This window comes from Hemibagrus wyckioides, linkage group LG08 (genome assembly GCF_019097595.1).
Source record: "Hemibagrus wyckioides isolate EC202008001 linkage group LG08, SWU_Hwy_1.0, whole genome shotgun sequence".
In the NCBI taxonomy this organism is placed as follows: domain Eukaryota; kingdom Metazoa; phylum Chordata; class Actinopteri; order Siluriformes; family Bagridae; genus Hemibagrus; species Hemibagrus wyckioides.
Window position 1 is genome coordinate 1,112,501 of NC_080717.1, and position 12,500 is coordinate 1,125,000.

Sequence of the window (12,500 nt, forward strand, 5' to 3'; positions counted from 1 at the left end):
AAAGAGGAACTAATATCAATCTCTTCTATCTAATTGTAGCAGGTCATGTTTCTGCTGCTTGTGGAGATCAGTGAAGATCCTGAGAGAGAGATGAGAGGTTGCAGAGTTAATCAGGCTCTGAGGGAGAGTCCGCTTGCTCTGTGTGTGTTGGTTGTTGTTGTGTGCAGGTAGAGATGAGGTTCTCCTGCTGAGGTTTAATGTTTAAGATGATGTGTGTGTTATGGAACAAAGCAGGAACAAAGAGTGAGATCATTACAAAGTGCCCTGAATCGAAGCTCCAACACTCACCAGTGCAGCGTCACCCACCAGCGTCTCGGAACACACACACACACACACACACACTTCACTCCTCCACCTGTGTGCGTGTGTGTGTGTGCTTAAGTCACGTCAGGTTTAATGACCACGCTCTCTGATCATCCTCAGATACCAACCATGCGATCCACCTGAGCTGACGTCCTGAGAGCAGCAGGAACTCGGAAATTTCTCACAGAAAATAAAAGGAACCCGAAATCATTCCTAACAGAACCGGATAACTCGGATTCCAAAAACTCTGCTGGGTTCTGCTCTACGAAACCTTTATCACTTTTGACACACAGAGTTATTCTGGAGTCCTGAGCAAGTCACAAAAAACATTATAGACTAAGAAGAGTGAATTTTATTCTAAGTCTATTATATTTTCCTGTATTCTGTTTTCTCTCTATTTTTTATAATATTCTACTGTTCTTTTGTTGATGATTCACTGAAAATCCTCTTCACTTCATCACACACTAATCTGTGGGTGATGAATAAAGAACCTTGAAGGTTAAAGTGGAAGAATGAAATTCCGTTTCATATTTAATAAAAGTTTGTATTTTGTTGTATTTTGAAGATAATGGTCTTTAACAGCTTTGGTCACTGAGGTGAATTTAAACATCTCTGAGAAACTTCACTAACTCCTCTAACACTTTACACACACTTTCAGTAAGTCAGTGCAGTCATTTCAGTCAATCTGCTCAGTATGCATACACACACACACACACTCACACACACAGTGTCCTGACGGTCCCCTGATCGATGTGTGTTCAATAGCACGATCGTGGCGGATCATTACGATACCGGACTAAGGTGTTTCAGGCTAAACGCCAGCGCACGTCTCCGGCTCAGACGTCTGCTGTTGTTTTGTGACGCCGGGTTTAAAGTATTAAACATTTAGAGCAGCATCTCAACATGGATTAAGATATTGACGGCGTGAGGAGACACCTGATGGTTCACCGCGGGAGCTTCAGTAAAATATCCAGGATCTGCTGCTGGATGAGAAACATTTTCAAGATGGCCGACACTCCGGTCTTCACTAATTCGCCCATGCTGTGTGATTTATTTTTTAACATTTTAATAATTCAGTGTGTTCTGCACCATGTTATATAAATTTAGCATCCTTCGCCATCAAGTGGGAAACAACATCTACTTCCTGTAGAAAAAATGTGTTAGTTTTCCATCTGAGACGATACGATTCCTCTATCGTTCTACGCTAGACGGCAGAGTGCAGAGTGTAAGTGTGTGGTACGTCGCCTGACAGCCGTGTGCTAAAACTCCAATTAAATAACCAACACTTTTATTCCCTGCTGTTTATCTCAGACTTCAAACCGCTTCAGTGTCGTGACTGTGATAAAAGTATTGAGAACTCTGGAGTGATTTGACTCGTACTTCTCGGTAAGAGCTGAACATGGAGCATCACTGAATATTTCATATTTAACTCTTCACTTCTCACCTTTTCCAGCTGCCATTAAGAGAAAATCTGTTCTTTAAAGCCATGAATTAAACCCCATCTGTTCACGCAGAGAGTTTGACAGGGCCGGATTGGTGTCTGTCAGGAGCCGACGTTCACGCCGGGCTTTTTATCCTCCCGCTTCATCACACACTATTACGAGAAGAAAATATTTAGAGTCTCAGCGGAGCGTCATTAACGCAGCTTCCGCTCGGTGAAGTTACTAAATCTGCACTCGAAGCTCCTGAGCTTTAACGCCTAAACCGTCTCCTCCTGTCTGAGGATCCAGAGCCGGGATAACGAGAGGAAGTGATGGAGCAGGAGGAAAACGGAGCGTTCGGGTAAACGATGATCAGATAAACAACTGCTCACATTATAAACGTGTCTAAAGAACAAGTCTCCTTCAAGCTGCGAGGCTAGAAGCTAACAGCTAGCAGTTTAGCAAATAACACTAACTAATTGTTTAGTAAACATGAAATATAACAATATAAAAGGTTAAAAGTATGATGTGTCATTCTTAATAAATAAAATTTGATTCTTATAGAATTCACTAATAAAGATGATGTTAGTGAATATGAAGATATTTGTGTGTGTGTGTGTGTGTGTGTTTCAGTCAGAACTGTTTGAATTATGTGTATTAATTTAATTCACACAGATGCAGCAGCAAGAAACATTAAGACTTTTATGTGAATGAATGTGGTCGCACTTAAAATTTTTGACATTTGACATTCTCGAATGAGACAAAATATAAATATGCTGCATTAGGGGGCGTGGCTTAAAGAGGTAAAGGTTATCCGTTAAATCTGAGATGTTTCTTGCTCATGTGTTAGTTGTATATCTCACACAGACCGTAGCTTTGTTTCGAGGTGATCACATACTGAGCATCTTGTGGTGATTATTATGTAGGTAAAGATGTTTGTTTGTGATGTTCATGTGTTTATAAATCTGCATGATGTTGAATGTTTATTAATTAATTTACACGTCAGAGAAGGAGGCAGCAATAAAGAATTTTTTACAAATGTAGATCACAGTTACATGTTTCTACCAGAGAGGGCTAAAATCTAAAATCTCACAAGTGTTCTATAATAAGAGGATAATAATAGTGTATATACATCTGTTCCCTGCTCTCTCTCTCTCTCTCTCTCTCTCTCTCTCTTAAATGAAGATTAACATGTTTAAAAATAAAAAGTGTGCACTAATAGATCATTAACTGCTGTGTTAATTCTCAGTAAAGGCTCCACTCTGTGATTGAAAGCAGAAAGATCTTCAGATGGATGGTGTGATGTAATGAGAACATTTCTCAGTGGTGTGTTCAGGGTTTTTGGACTCGGCTGCGGTTCACCTGCAGGCTTTTGGCCAGTAATCGTGTATTTCTGCCGTCACAGCAAAGCCATAATTCATACTAACAGCCTCGCTCGGCTTTTCTCCATTTTCCTTCACGCTGTTGCGGCGTGACGTCTCCGTGAATAATGTAGAAATGAATAAAGTTGAAGATGCAGCTCCAGAATCCAGCGCTAAAATATTTCAGCCGGGTCTCTGGGCTGGAGGTAAGCGTGTTTTATCTCGCCTCGTAATGCAGAGTTTCATTGCTGAGTCCAACAAACTGTTTCTCACTCTCCATCTCCACGCTCATATCACCTTCATCTCCTCACACACCTTCATCTCCTCACACACCTTTATCTCTTTACACACCTTCATCTCCTCACAGACCACAGATAACCCCAGGTTACAGCCTCTCTATACACAGAACACAAAATAAAAATAAACAATCAACATTAGCCGAGACATCTGAGTACCGGTTTTGTCCAGAATCCTCACACACTCGCTAACAAAATCCTCACACACTTGCTAACAAAATCCTCACACACTCGCTAACAAAATCCTCACACACTCGCTAACAAAATCCTCACACACTCGCTAAATAAATCCTCACACACTCGCTAAATAAATCCTCACACACTCGCTAACAAAATCCTCACACACTCGCTAACAAAATCCTCACACAGTCAGATTTGGATGGACAGTCTCCGCCTTCAGACACTAGGCCCTGTGTGTGTTGAGATAGTTTTCTCCCTGTGGCGTTTCTCTGAATGAGGAGATGTGATGATTAACTAGAAGCTGCAAACTTCCTTTACCTTTCAGCATCATTAGCATGCAGTGCTAAACCAAACACAAACTACACAGTGACTGTGTTCCTGTGAATCGCACATGGTCACAATGTCGTATTTCAGCTCAGTTTATAAAGTTCTGACCAGAAGGTCTGGCGTTTTCTCCTCTGCCCTTTCAGAAAGTCGTCTCTGACAACGCCATTATTCAGCCGCGGTCTTTAAAGACACCCAGGAGAGACAGGAGATGTTCTCTCTCCACACTTTATCTGTGAAAAACCAGCAGCAAGAAAAGACTAATTAACCTCAAAAAAAATGTCCAACTGTGAGGTTTTATTTCATTCAGGGAGTAATTTCACTCTTTCTAAACCATTAGCAGAGCAGAGAGAGCTTCAGGTCTGAGGTGACGGAATCATCACCACATCACGCTTCTGTTTCAGTCACAATACTGAGGAAAGCAAACCTGTGCACTAATTCAGTTCATATGTATAAAGACTATAAAGTGAACAGTAAATATATTACTTTATGCCATGACTGAGAAAACTTCATTGTAGATGCTAAACATGTAGCTAGCTACCTATATAGTTAGCTTAAAATACTATTAAGCTAAATACAGTTAATAAACATTATACCTTCTATTTGTTTGAGGATTTAGTTTACTAGAATTTGGCGTCTGTGAGAATACGGTGCACAGAGCAGGAAGTCTCAGGTGTTCAATGTTAAAAGACGGTCTCTGTATTAGCGTTTGAAGAAAATCATTGGTGTCAGGACTAGCTAACTAGCTAAATAAATAAGTTAACCTAATAAAAATCATTTGATGGACTATTTAGCCTATTTTAACAAAGTGTCATTTAAACATATTTCTGGTTTGGGACACGGCCGCTACAGAGAAAGCTTCTTTGTGGATGCTAGCTACCTGTTCAGCTAGATAATGAAGATAAAAAGCTAACAATAGTGTCATTTAATGCAGGAAGCATATTGTAAACAAGATTAATGCGGCTTGGGATGTAAACAAAGCCGGAGAGGTTTTATTATGGAATGCTGAACGCTTAGCTAACTAGCTGAAGTTGCTTGCTAATCAGCACCGCTAATCTGCGGTGGTTCACTATTTAGCATACAAGTTGACTTTGCCCTCCACGGAGCCCAGGACTGTAAACCTGAGGTGAAGTTAGCATGTCCGTGTGCTAGTGTTTGAAGAGTAATCCAGGGAAAGGAAACAGATTTGTGTTCCACACTGAGATTTCTCCCAGAGCTTTGGCACTAAACTGTGGATCTGTGGTTAATAACGATCATCTGAGGAAAACGCTAATGAAAGAAAAACACGCTCTCTCCTCTGTATCCATCTCCACCGAGCGTGAATCATTACCTGGTGTTTTTCTTCTTCCTCGTCACGGCAGGAAATGAGCGCGAGGCCCAGACGCAGGCCGTGTGTGTGTGTGTGTTCTACACGACGGGAGTGATGGCTCGCTCGACGCTACAGTAAATATCTAATACCCAGAGTCCAATTATACGAGGAGGAAGAAAAATCGTCCAGAAAGCAGCTTTAATAAAGTCCCAGATGACAGATTTTTTCTCTATTTATCGTCTCTGTCTGAAAAAAATGAAACAGTGACAGTCAGAATTTTTTCAGTCAGAAAGCGTCACTGTCAAAATGAGTGTTTTTGCTAAGGCGGTTAGCGTGAAAGATTAGCATGACTAACGCTCTCTCCGTGGCTTATTTTCACTCAGGGTTTTGAAGGATGTTTATTTTGGAGCAGATTATTGTCCATTAGCAGCATGTCTGTGTCGCTAGCTAGAGCTTTATTCCTTTTACACCACAGAAAATAAACACTAACAATTACAATGATTTATTTATATTAAAAAATCACTTAGTGATAAATGATGTCACTTCCTGTTGTTTATAAACACTCGTCTCTCTTTATTCTCTCTCTCTTCATCTATAAACACTCTTCCCCTCAGCAGTGTGGTATATAATGTAATATTAATTAATTTTGAATTATGTAAAATAATCTCATTAATCTAGTCCCATCTTTCTCTCTCTCTCTCTCTCTCTCTCTCTCTGTATGATGTAGTTTACCTAAAACACAAAGAAAAACAAACATTAAGAGTTCTGATTTGTTGGAGCTCGGTGTGTGTGTGTGTGATGTGAGTTAATCATCTGATTTATGAACTCATCCAATCAGACGGAGTGAGTGGGTGTGTTCTCCCCGGCATGTCCACGTTCTGCCTTCAGCTCGCTCCAGGCTTCAGTGTGAGATTTTATTCCCTCGTTCCTCGTTATTAATTCGACTCGGAGCGACGCTGACAGGACGAGGAGCGAGAACAAGACCAACGAGCTGCCACCTCAAAAATCCATCAGAGTGACCATCACACAGGACATGACCTCTGACCTGTCCAGCTCGTCCTCACAGGTGACATTGATGCATCATCAGTACACACACACACACACACACACACACACACTGAAGAATCTTAGGAGAATCAGTTGGAGAAAAACACGGCGTCTTTTCCTGAAGCTCTCACTGAAATCATTTACATGAAGATGAAAGAAAAAATCTGAACTGTTCATTAATAAAAAAAGAGGAGTGATTAAATAAATAAATAATAAATATATAATCAGAGAAAGTGTAAAGAGATTTTCCTTTTATCACATAACTGAAGTATGTACTGACTGATAAGCAAAATCAATTCATATGTAAATAAATAAATAGATTAAAAAATTAATCATTAAAAAATACATAAAAGTTATATTTACGTATGTTTTTGTTAATGAATTTAAAACAAATGACAAATTAATTAATTAACAAATAATTAATTATGGCCAAAATCTCATTTATAAATAAATAAAAGTAGTTGAATTTTCTTCATTTAAAAAAACAAAAATAAAAAATAAAAAAAGTTTATTATAATTAAATAATATTCTGTATTATAATATTTATATATTATAATATTGTAAATGTTAGATTATTAAAAATATGCATTTTCTGTTAATAATATAATAAAATTAAACGTTAAGATAAGTGTACAGTTTAGATTTTTTTTTAAATCACCAAAGCCAAAACACAATAAATAAAAAAAGAATAAATAAGAAAATAAATAAATAAATATTGCTATATATATATATATATATAAACATTTACTATTTTTAATTACTATAATGTATTTATATTGTATTTAGTGCATTTTTTTATTTATATGTTACAATTATATGATATATTTTTTTAGCTTGTAAAGTATTTTAATAAATATTGTATAATTTTCCCCCAATTTAATAATTTAGTTTCAATTATTTTACTTTTATTTATGAACCAAAAAGAGAAAAAAAAATCTTACTGCTATATGAGAATTATGTACATTATAATTTAAAGAAATGCAGAACTTTCAGCTTTTTGTTGCTTTTGGAGATTTTTTTGTTTTTAATTAATTTTTTATGATTTTTGATTTAAAGCTTATTTTTAGTTAAAGTTTACATAAAGCCAGTGAGAGAGAGAACAGATAAAACACACTCATGTCAACAGACTGACTGCTGTGTGTGTGTGTGTGTGTGTGTGTGTGTGTGTGTGTTTCCTCTCATCCCTTACTGTAATGTTTGTTTCAAATCCCGGCTCTGTCGTCTCCTGGTCTCACTATAAATGCTCCAGCTCTTATGTCTCTCTCTGTCTCTCTCTCCCTCTCTCTGTGTCCCTCTCTCTCTCTCTCTCTCCCTCTCTCTGTGTCCCTCTCTCTCTCTCTCTCTCTCCCTCTCTCTGTGTCCCTCTCTCTCTCTCTCTTCCTCTCTCTCTCTCTCTCTCTCTCTCTCTTTCTCTCTTCCTCTCTCTCTCTTCCTCTCTCTCTCTCTCTCTTTCTCTCTCTCTCTCTCTCTCTCTCTTCCTCTCTCTCTCTCTCTCCCTCTCTCTCTCTCTCTCTCTCTTCCTCTCTCTCTCTCTCTCTCTCTCTCTCTCTCTCTCTTCCTCTCTCTATCTCTCTTCCTCTCTCTCTCTCTCTCTCTCTCTCTCTCTCTTCCTCTCTCTCTCTCCCTCTCTCTCTCTCTCTCTCTCCCACATGGATGAGAGCGAAAATAGGACATGAAACGTCTCTACCATAAGACGCTTATTTTATTTTTTGTCCTTTTTAATGAACTCACATTTTTCCCCTCGTTGCTGAAACTCCCTGAACATCAACATCAGCTCTGGGAGAAAAATATTCTGACTTTTAAAATGGAGATCCAGCAGAGAATCTGAGCCGAACGCGTCGCGTTTTATGTTTGGAAATAAATAAATAGAGCTTGGACTCGGACTCAGACTCAGACAGTTTTTTCTCTTCATCCTGCTTCTTCTGAATCTCCATCTCTAAACCAAACATCACAGATGGACCAAAACTCAGGAAATCCTCAAAGCTGAGCTGAGCCTCCGTCTGTGGAGTGCAAACTGATGAATTAAACAAACCAGGCAAATTTACACACTTTTTAACGTCACGCTCTGAACCCAGTCACAACCACACATTCATACAGGGATTAAACGACAGTGTGGACAAACGGAAACTGAATCATTTATTCAGATAACTGTGGCTGAGGTCCTGCCTTTATCTTTTTTTCACTCTCACCTTTAAATCTCTCATTTCTTCCTGCTGCACTTTCATTTACTGAACATCTGCTGTTCATTCAACTAATAATCTACACATGAAGACAGATAACACTAACCATTCCATTCAGACAGAAGAAATGCGTGTGTGTGTGTATGTGTGTGTGTTGCACTGCAGCTGGGCTGCGTTACTGGAAGGTTTCTACACTCTGCATTCAGAAGGAACTTCTTCACCGTTTTGTTATTTTCTGCTCTCACTGCCTTTTATGGTTTGAGTTTGTGGGCGGGGCTAAATGCAAATCATTATTGTCATAATTGATTATTCTAAATCTGGTGGGAATTTTTATTATTTTAGGAACAATACATAAATGAAACCTCTCTCTCTCTCTATTTCATGGACATTTATGTGAGTGTTCAGTAAAGGTGGACAGTGCTGGCTGACCAGAGTAAAGGGACAGTAAAGTGTTTGATGTGCTGATGTTTGATCTTCACTGGGCTCAGCCAGGTGAATGGAGCTGGACAGAGCGTTGGGTTTCAGGAATGGAGAGAGTGACCGGCACTGATGGAGGAGGAAGAGGGAGAAGGAGAAGGATAAAGACAGAGGTCATGAGGGTCACTCTCAGTTTGGACGCTGATCTCCTCCACCTTTGTTCAGTGTAATGAGTTTTGTCACAGTGTTTTATTCGACCAGACGGCGGAAACGTCCCGAATCACACAGGAATACAGATCAGTTACACACACACACACACACACACACACACACCAAACATTCCACAGTGTATATAGTGTGTGTGTGTGTGTGTGTGTCTGTGTGTGTGTGTCTGTGTGTGTTTATATAATCTAAAATATTATATCTAAAATTATAACTACAGTAACTTTTCCCATTTATTTTTAATTGTTTAATTATTTATTTAACTTTATTATTATTGCTTCATGTTTATGTATTTGTTCAATTAGTTTGTATGTAATACTAAATGTTATTTATACCAAATAATGAAGCTCATTTGCATATTGAATCCTGTAAACACTCTACAGTTTCCCATCATATACTGCTTTGTTTACAAGAATTTCCTTTTGTTTGTTTGTTTGTTGTTGGACAGATAAATCAAACAGGATTTGAGGGTCTTGTTTACACACATCTTACTGTGAAGACAAAACACACACACACACACACACACACACAAAGAATCTCACCATCACATATTCACACACAGACACAAACACACACACACACACAAAGAATCTCACCATCACATATTCACACACAGACACAAACACACACACACACACACACTACAATTAAACACACAAGATTTTTAAACTAATGAAATAATTTTCCAAATCTTAAAAAATTACATCATTAATCATCAGGGAGGATCAGACAAAAACCTGGTCTAGATCTCAGAGAGAAAGCGTGTGTGTGTGTGTGTTTGTGTGTGTGGGGAGTGTATGTGTGTGTGTGGGTGTGTGTGTGTGTTTGTATGTGTGTGTGTGGGTGTGTGTGTTTGTGTGTGTGGGGGGTGTATGTGTGTGTGTTTGTGTGTGTGTGGGTGTGTGTGTTTGTGTGTGGGGGGGTGTATGTGTGTGTGTGGGTGTGTGTGTGTGGGTGTGTGTGTGGGTGTGTGTGTTTGTGTGTGTGGGGGGTGTATGTGTGTGTGTGGGTGTGTGTGTGGGGTGTGTGTGTGTGTGTGTGGTGTGTGTGGGTGTGTGGGTGTGTGTGTGTGGGGGGTGTGTGTGTGTGTGTGGGTGTGTGTGGTTGTGTGTGTGTGGGAGGGTATGTGTGTGTGTGGGTGTGTGTGTTTGTGTGTGTATGGGGGGGTTGTATGTGTGTGTGTGTGTGTGTGTTTGTGTGTGGGGGGGTATGTGTGTGTGTGTGTGTGTGTGTGTGTGTGTGGGGGGGTATGTGTGTGCGCAGGTGTGTGTGTGTGGAGGAGTATGTGTGTGTGCAGGTGTGTGTGTTTGTGTGTGTGTAGGGGGGGTGTATGTGTGTGTGTGGGTGTGTGTGTTTGTGAGTGTGGGGGGGGTATGTGTGTGTGTGTGGGTGTGTGTGTTGGTGTGTGTGTAGAGGGGTGTGTGTGTAGTTGGGGGGAGGGGGGTTCATGAAACAGAAATCACACAAAGATTCTGCAATAAATCAGAAAAGAGTAAAAAAAAAGTGCAGCATTAAAGCCTCTGTGCCCTTCAGAAAAAAAAATCTAATTAAGGAAGATTTATGAGACAGTGTGTGTGTGTGTGTGTGTGTGTGTGTGTGTGTGTGTGTGTGTGTGTGTGTGAGTTTGTGTGTGTGAGTATGTATGTGTGTTTGATGCTGAGACGATTTCCTGATTTCAAATGAGCGTTGTGGTCCTTCAGGCTTTTCCAATTTACACTTCAAACCCGAGAAGTCGCTCTTAACGTGTGTGTGTGTGTGTGTGTGTGTGTGTGTGTGTGTGTGCGTGCGTTGGCCCAGTGGTACGCAGCAAAAATGTGCTGGAGTGCTAGAAACTCCTTAAAAACCAACATTATCACCTTTTCAGACGTCTGTGATTTCCCATAATGCCCCTGTAGAGTCCTGCTTCATCACACCCGCTGCTTATTTCATGCAAATTCCAACAAGATGTAAAAGAAAAATGAGGTCAAGTGAAGAATTGGTCTTTGTGTGAGGGCTAAAGTTCACGCTAAACACATATATATTCAAAATAATCCAAAATATATTTACACCATCATCAGGAGAAATCCTGGCTCCTGATTGGCTGAGACTTTAACATACTGCAGCGGGATTTTATTTCTGACATATTTCAGTAAAACTCATGAAATGTGAGGGAAACACTGACGTACCTGCTAGCTAGTAGCTATATTGTGCTTGGCGTCCATATTTCCCAGTTGCCAAGCAACATGCCTGGTGTACATACCGATTGTAACCATGACAACAAGAGTTAAATAACACTGTTATTGATTTAAAATAAATTTAAAAATCACACACTAAATTTATAAATATATATACATATATAACATAATATCCAAAATCTATTTTTCAAAATAATATAACATTTGTAAAACTTGTTATTTTCGCTTGTTGTCATGATCAGAAAAAACACTATTTTTTCGTAACCATAGCAACAAACGTAGCGGTTCCGCCTCACTCACCACCATCGTGTTCCGCTTTGCCGTCGTTCTCCGTGTCCGTGAGCGTCAGATTGGAGTTGGACTGACTGGACAGTCGAGATTCACGCCCGTGCGCTTTAACCCCCCTGTCCCACAGGTGAATGGCGCAGTCCGGGGACATGGAGACTCCCCCCATGTTCTGGATGCGATGGTCCAGTCCGGTTTCAGCACAGAAGCTCAGACCACGACGAGGAGCTGCAGCACAAATCCCCAACTGATGCAGCGACAAGGACTGAGCTGAGACACACACACACACACACACACACACACACACACATACACACAGACACAACAAACTTTACTCACTGAAACACAAACATTCATTTTAGTGTTATTATTATCATCTACAGTTTAAATTATTATTATTATTATAATTATTATTATTATAACTATTATTGTCATGTACAATTGAAATCAAACCCCAGCTTTAGTTATTAATATTGAGACTCCAGGAATCAACAGCAGTCACAAATTTTTTAAATTTTTCTAAATTAAATTCACATTAAATATTTCTGCATTCAGGAATAAATTTTTTTTTATATCTATATATACATTTCTGTTATTAATTTTGAATCTGTTAATACTGTCATATAACGGAGAAATTATTTAAATAATAACATGTTTAATACACAGTTTTATTCCTACACTTATATTTTATATTATTTAAATTATTTTTTACAAAAAACAGAAAATAAAAAAAACTGTAGTATAACTGTATAGCTTTTTTTGTATTTATTTATTTATTTGTTTTTTTATTTATACATTTGTTTGTTTGTTTATTTCCCTGTTGTGTTTATATTTAAGATGGTATGTCACACAGGATCTAACTTCTGCTCATAATAATTACTGAGGCTGAAAATTACTTCATTTCTTTAATTCATAATTATATTATGTTTATTTCAATTACATTATATTACATTATTAAACTAATTAAGCCGATTCACCAAT

The 12,500-nt window shown here is 38.9% G+C and overlaps 1 protein-coding gene across 3 annotated transcripts in view; it reads right to left on the bottom strand.

The window, feature by feature from the left end:
• Positions 1-12,500, bottom strand: part of si:dkey-237h12.3 (teneurin-3) — a 131,933-nt gene that overhangs the window by 72,730 nt on the left and 46,703 nt on the right. For all 3 annotated transcript variants that reach the window (XM_058397895.1, XM_058397894.1, XM_058397893.1), the window contains exon 3: positions 11,535-11,789. In XM_058397895.1, coding sequence (XP_058253878.1) covers positions 11,535-11,789 — 255 coding nt within the window. The remainder of the gene's footprint in view (positions 1-11,534; positions 11,790-12,500) is intronic.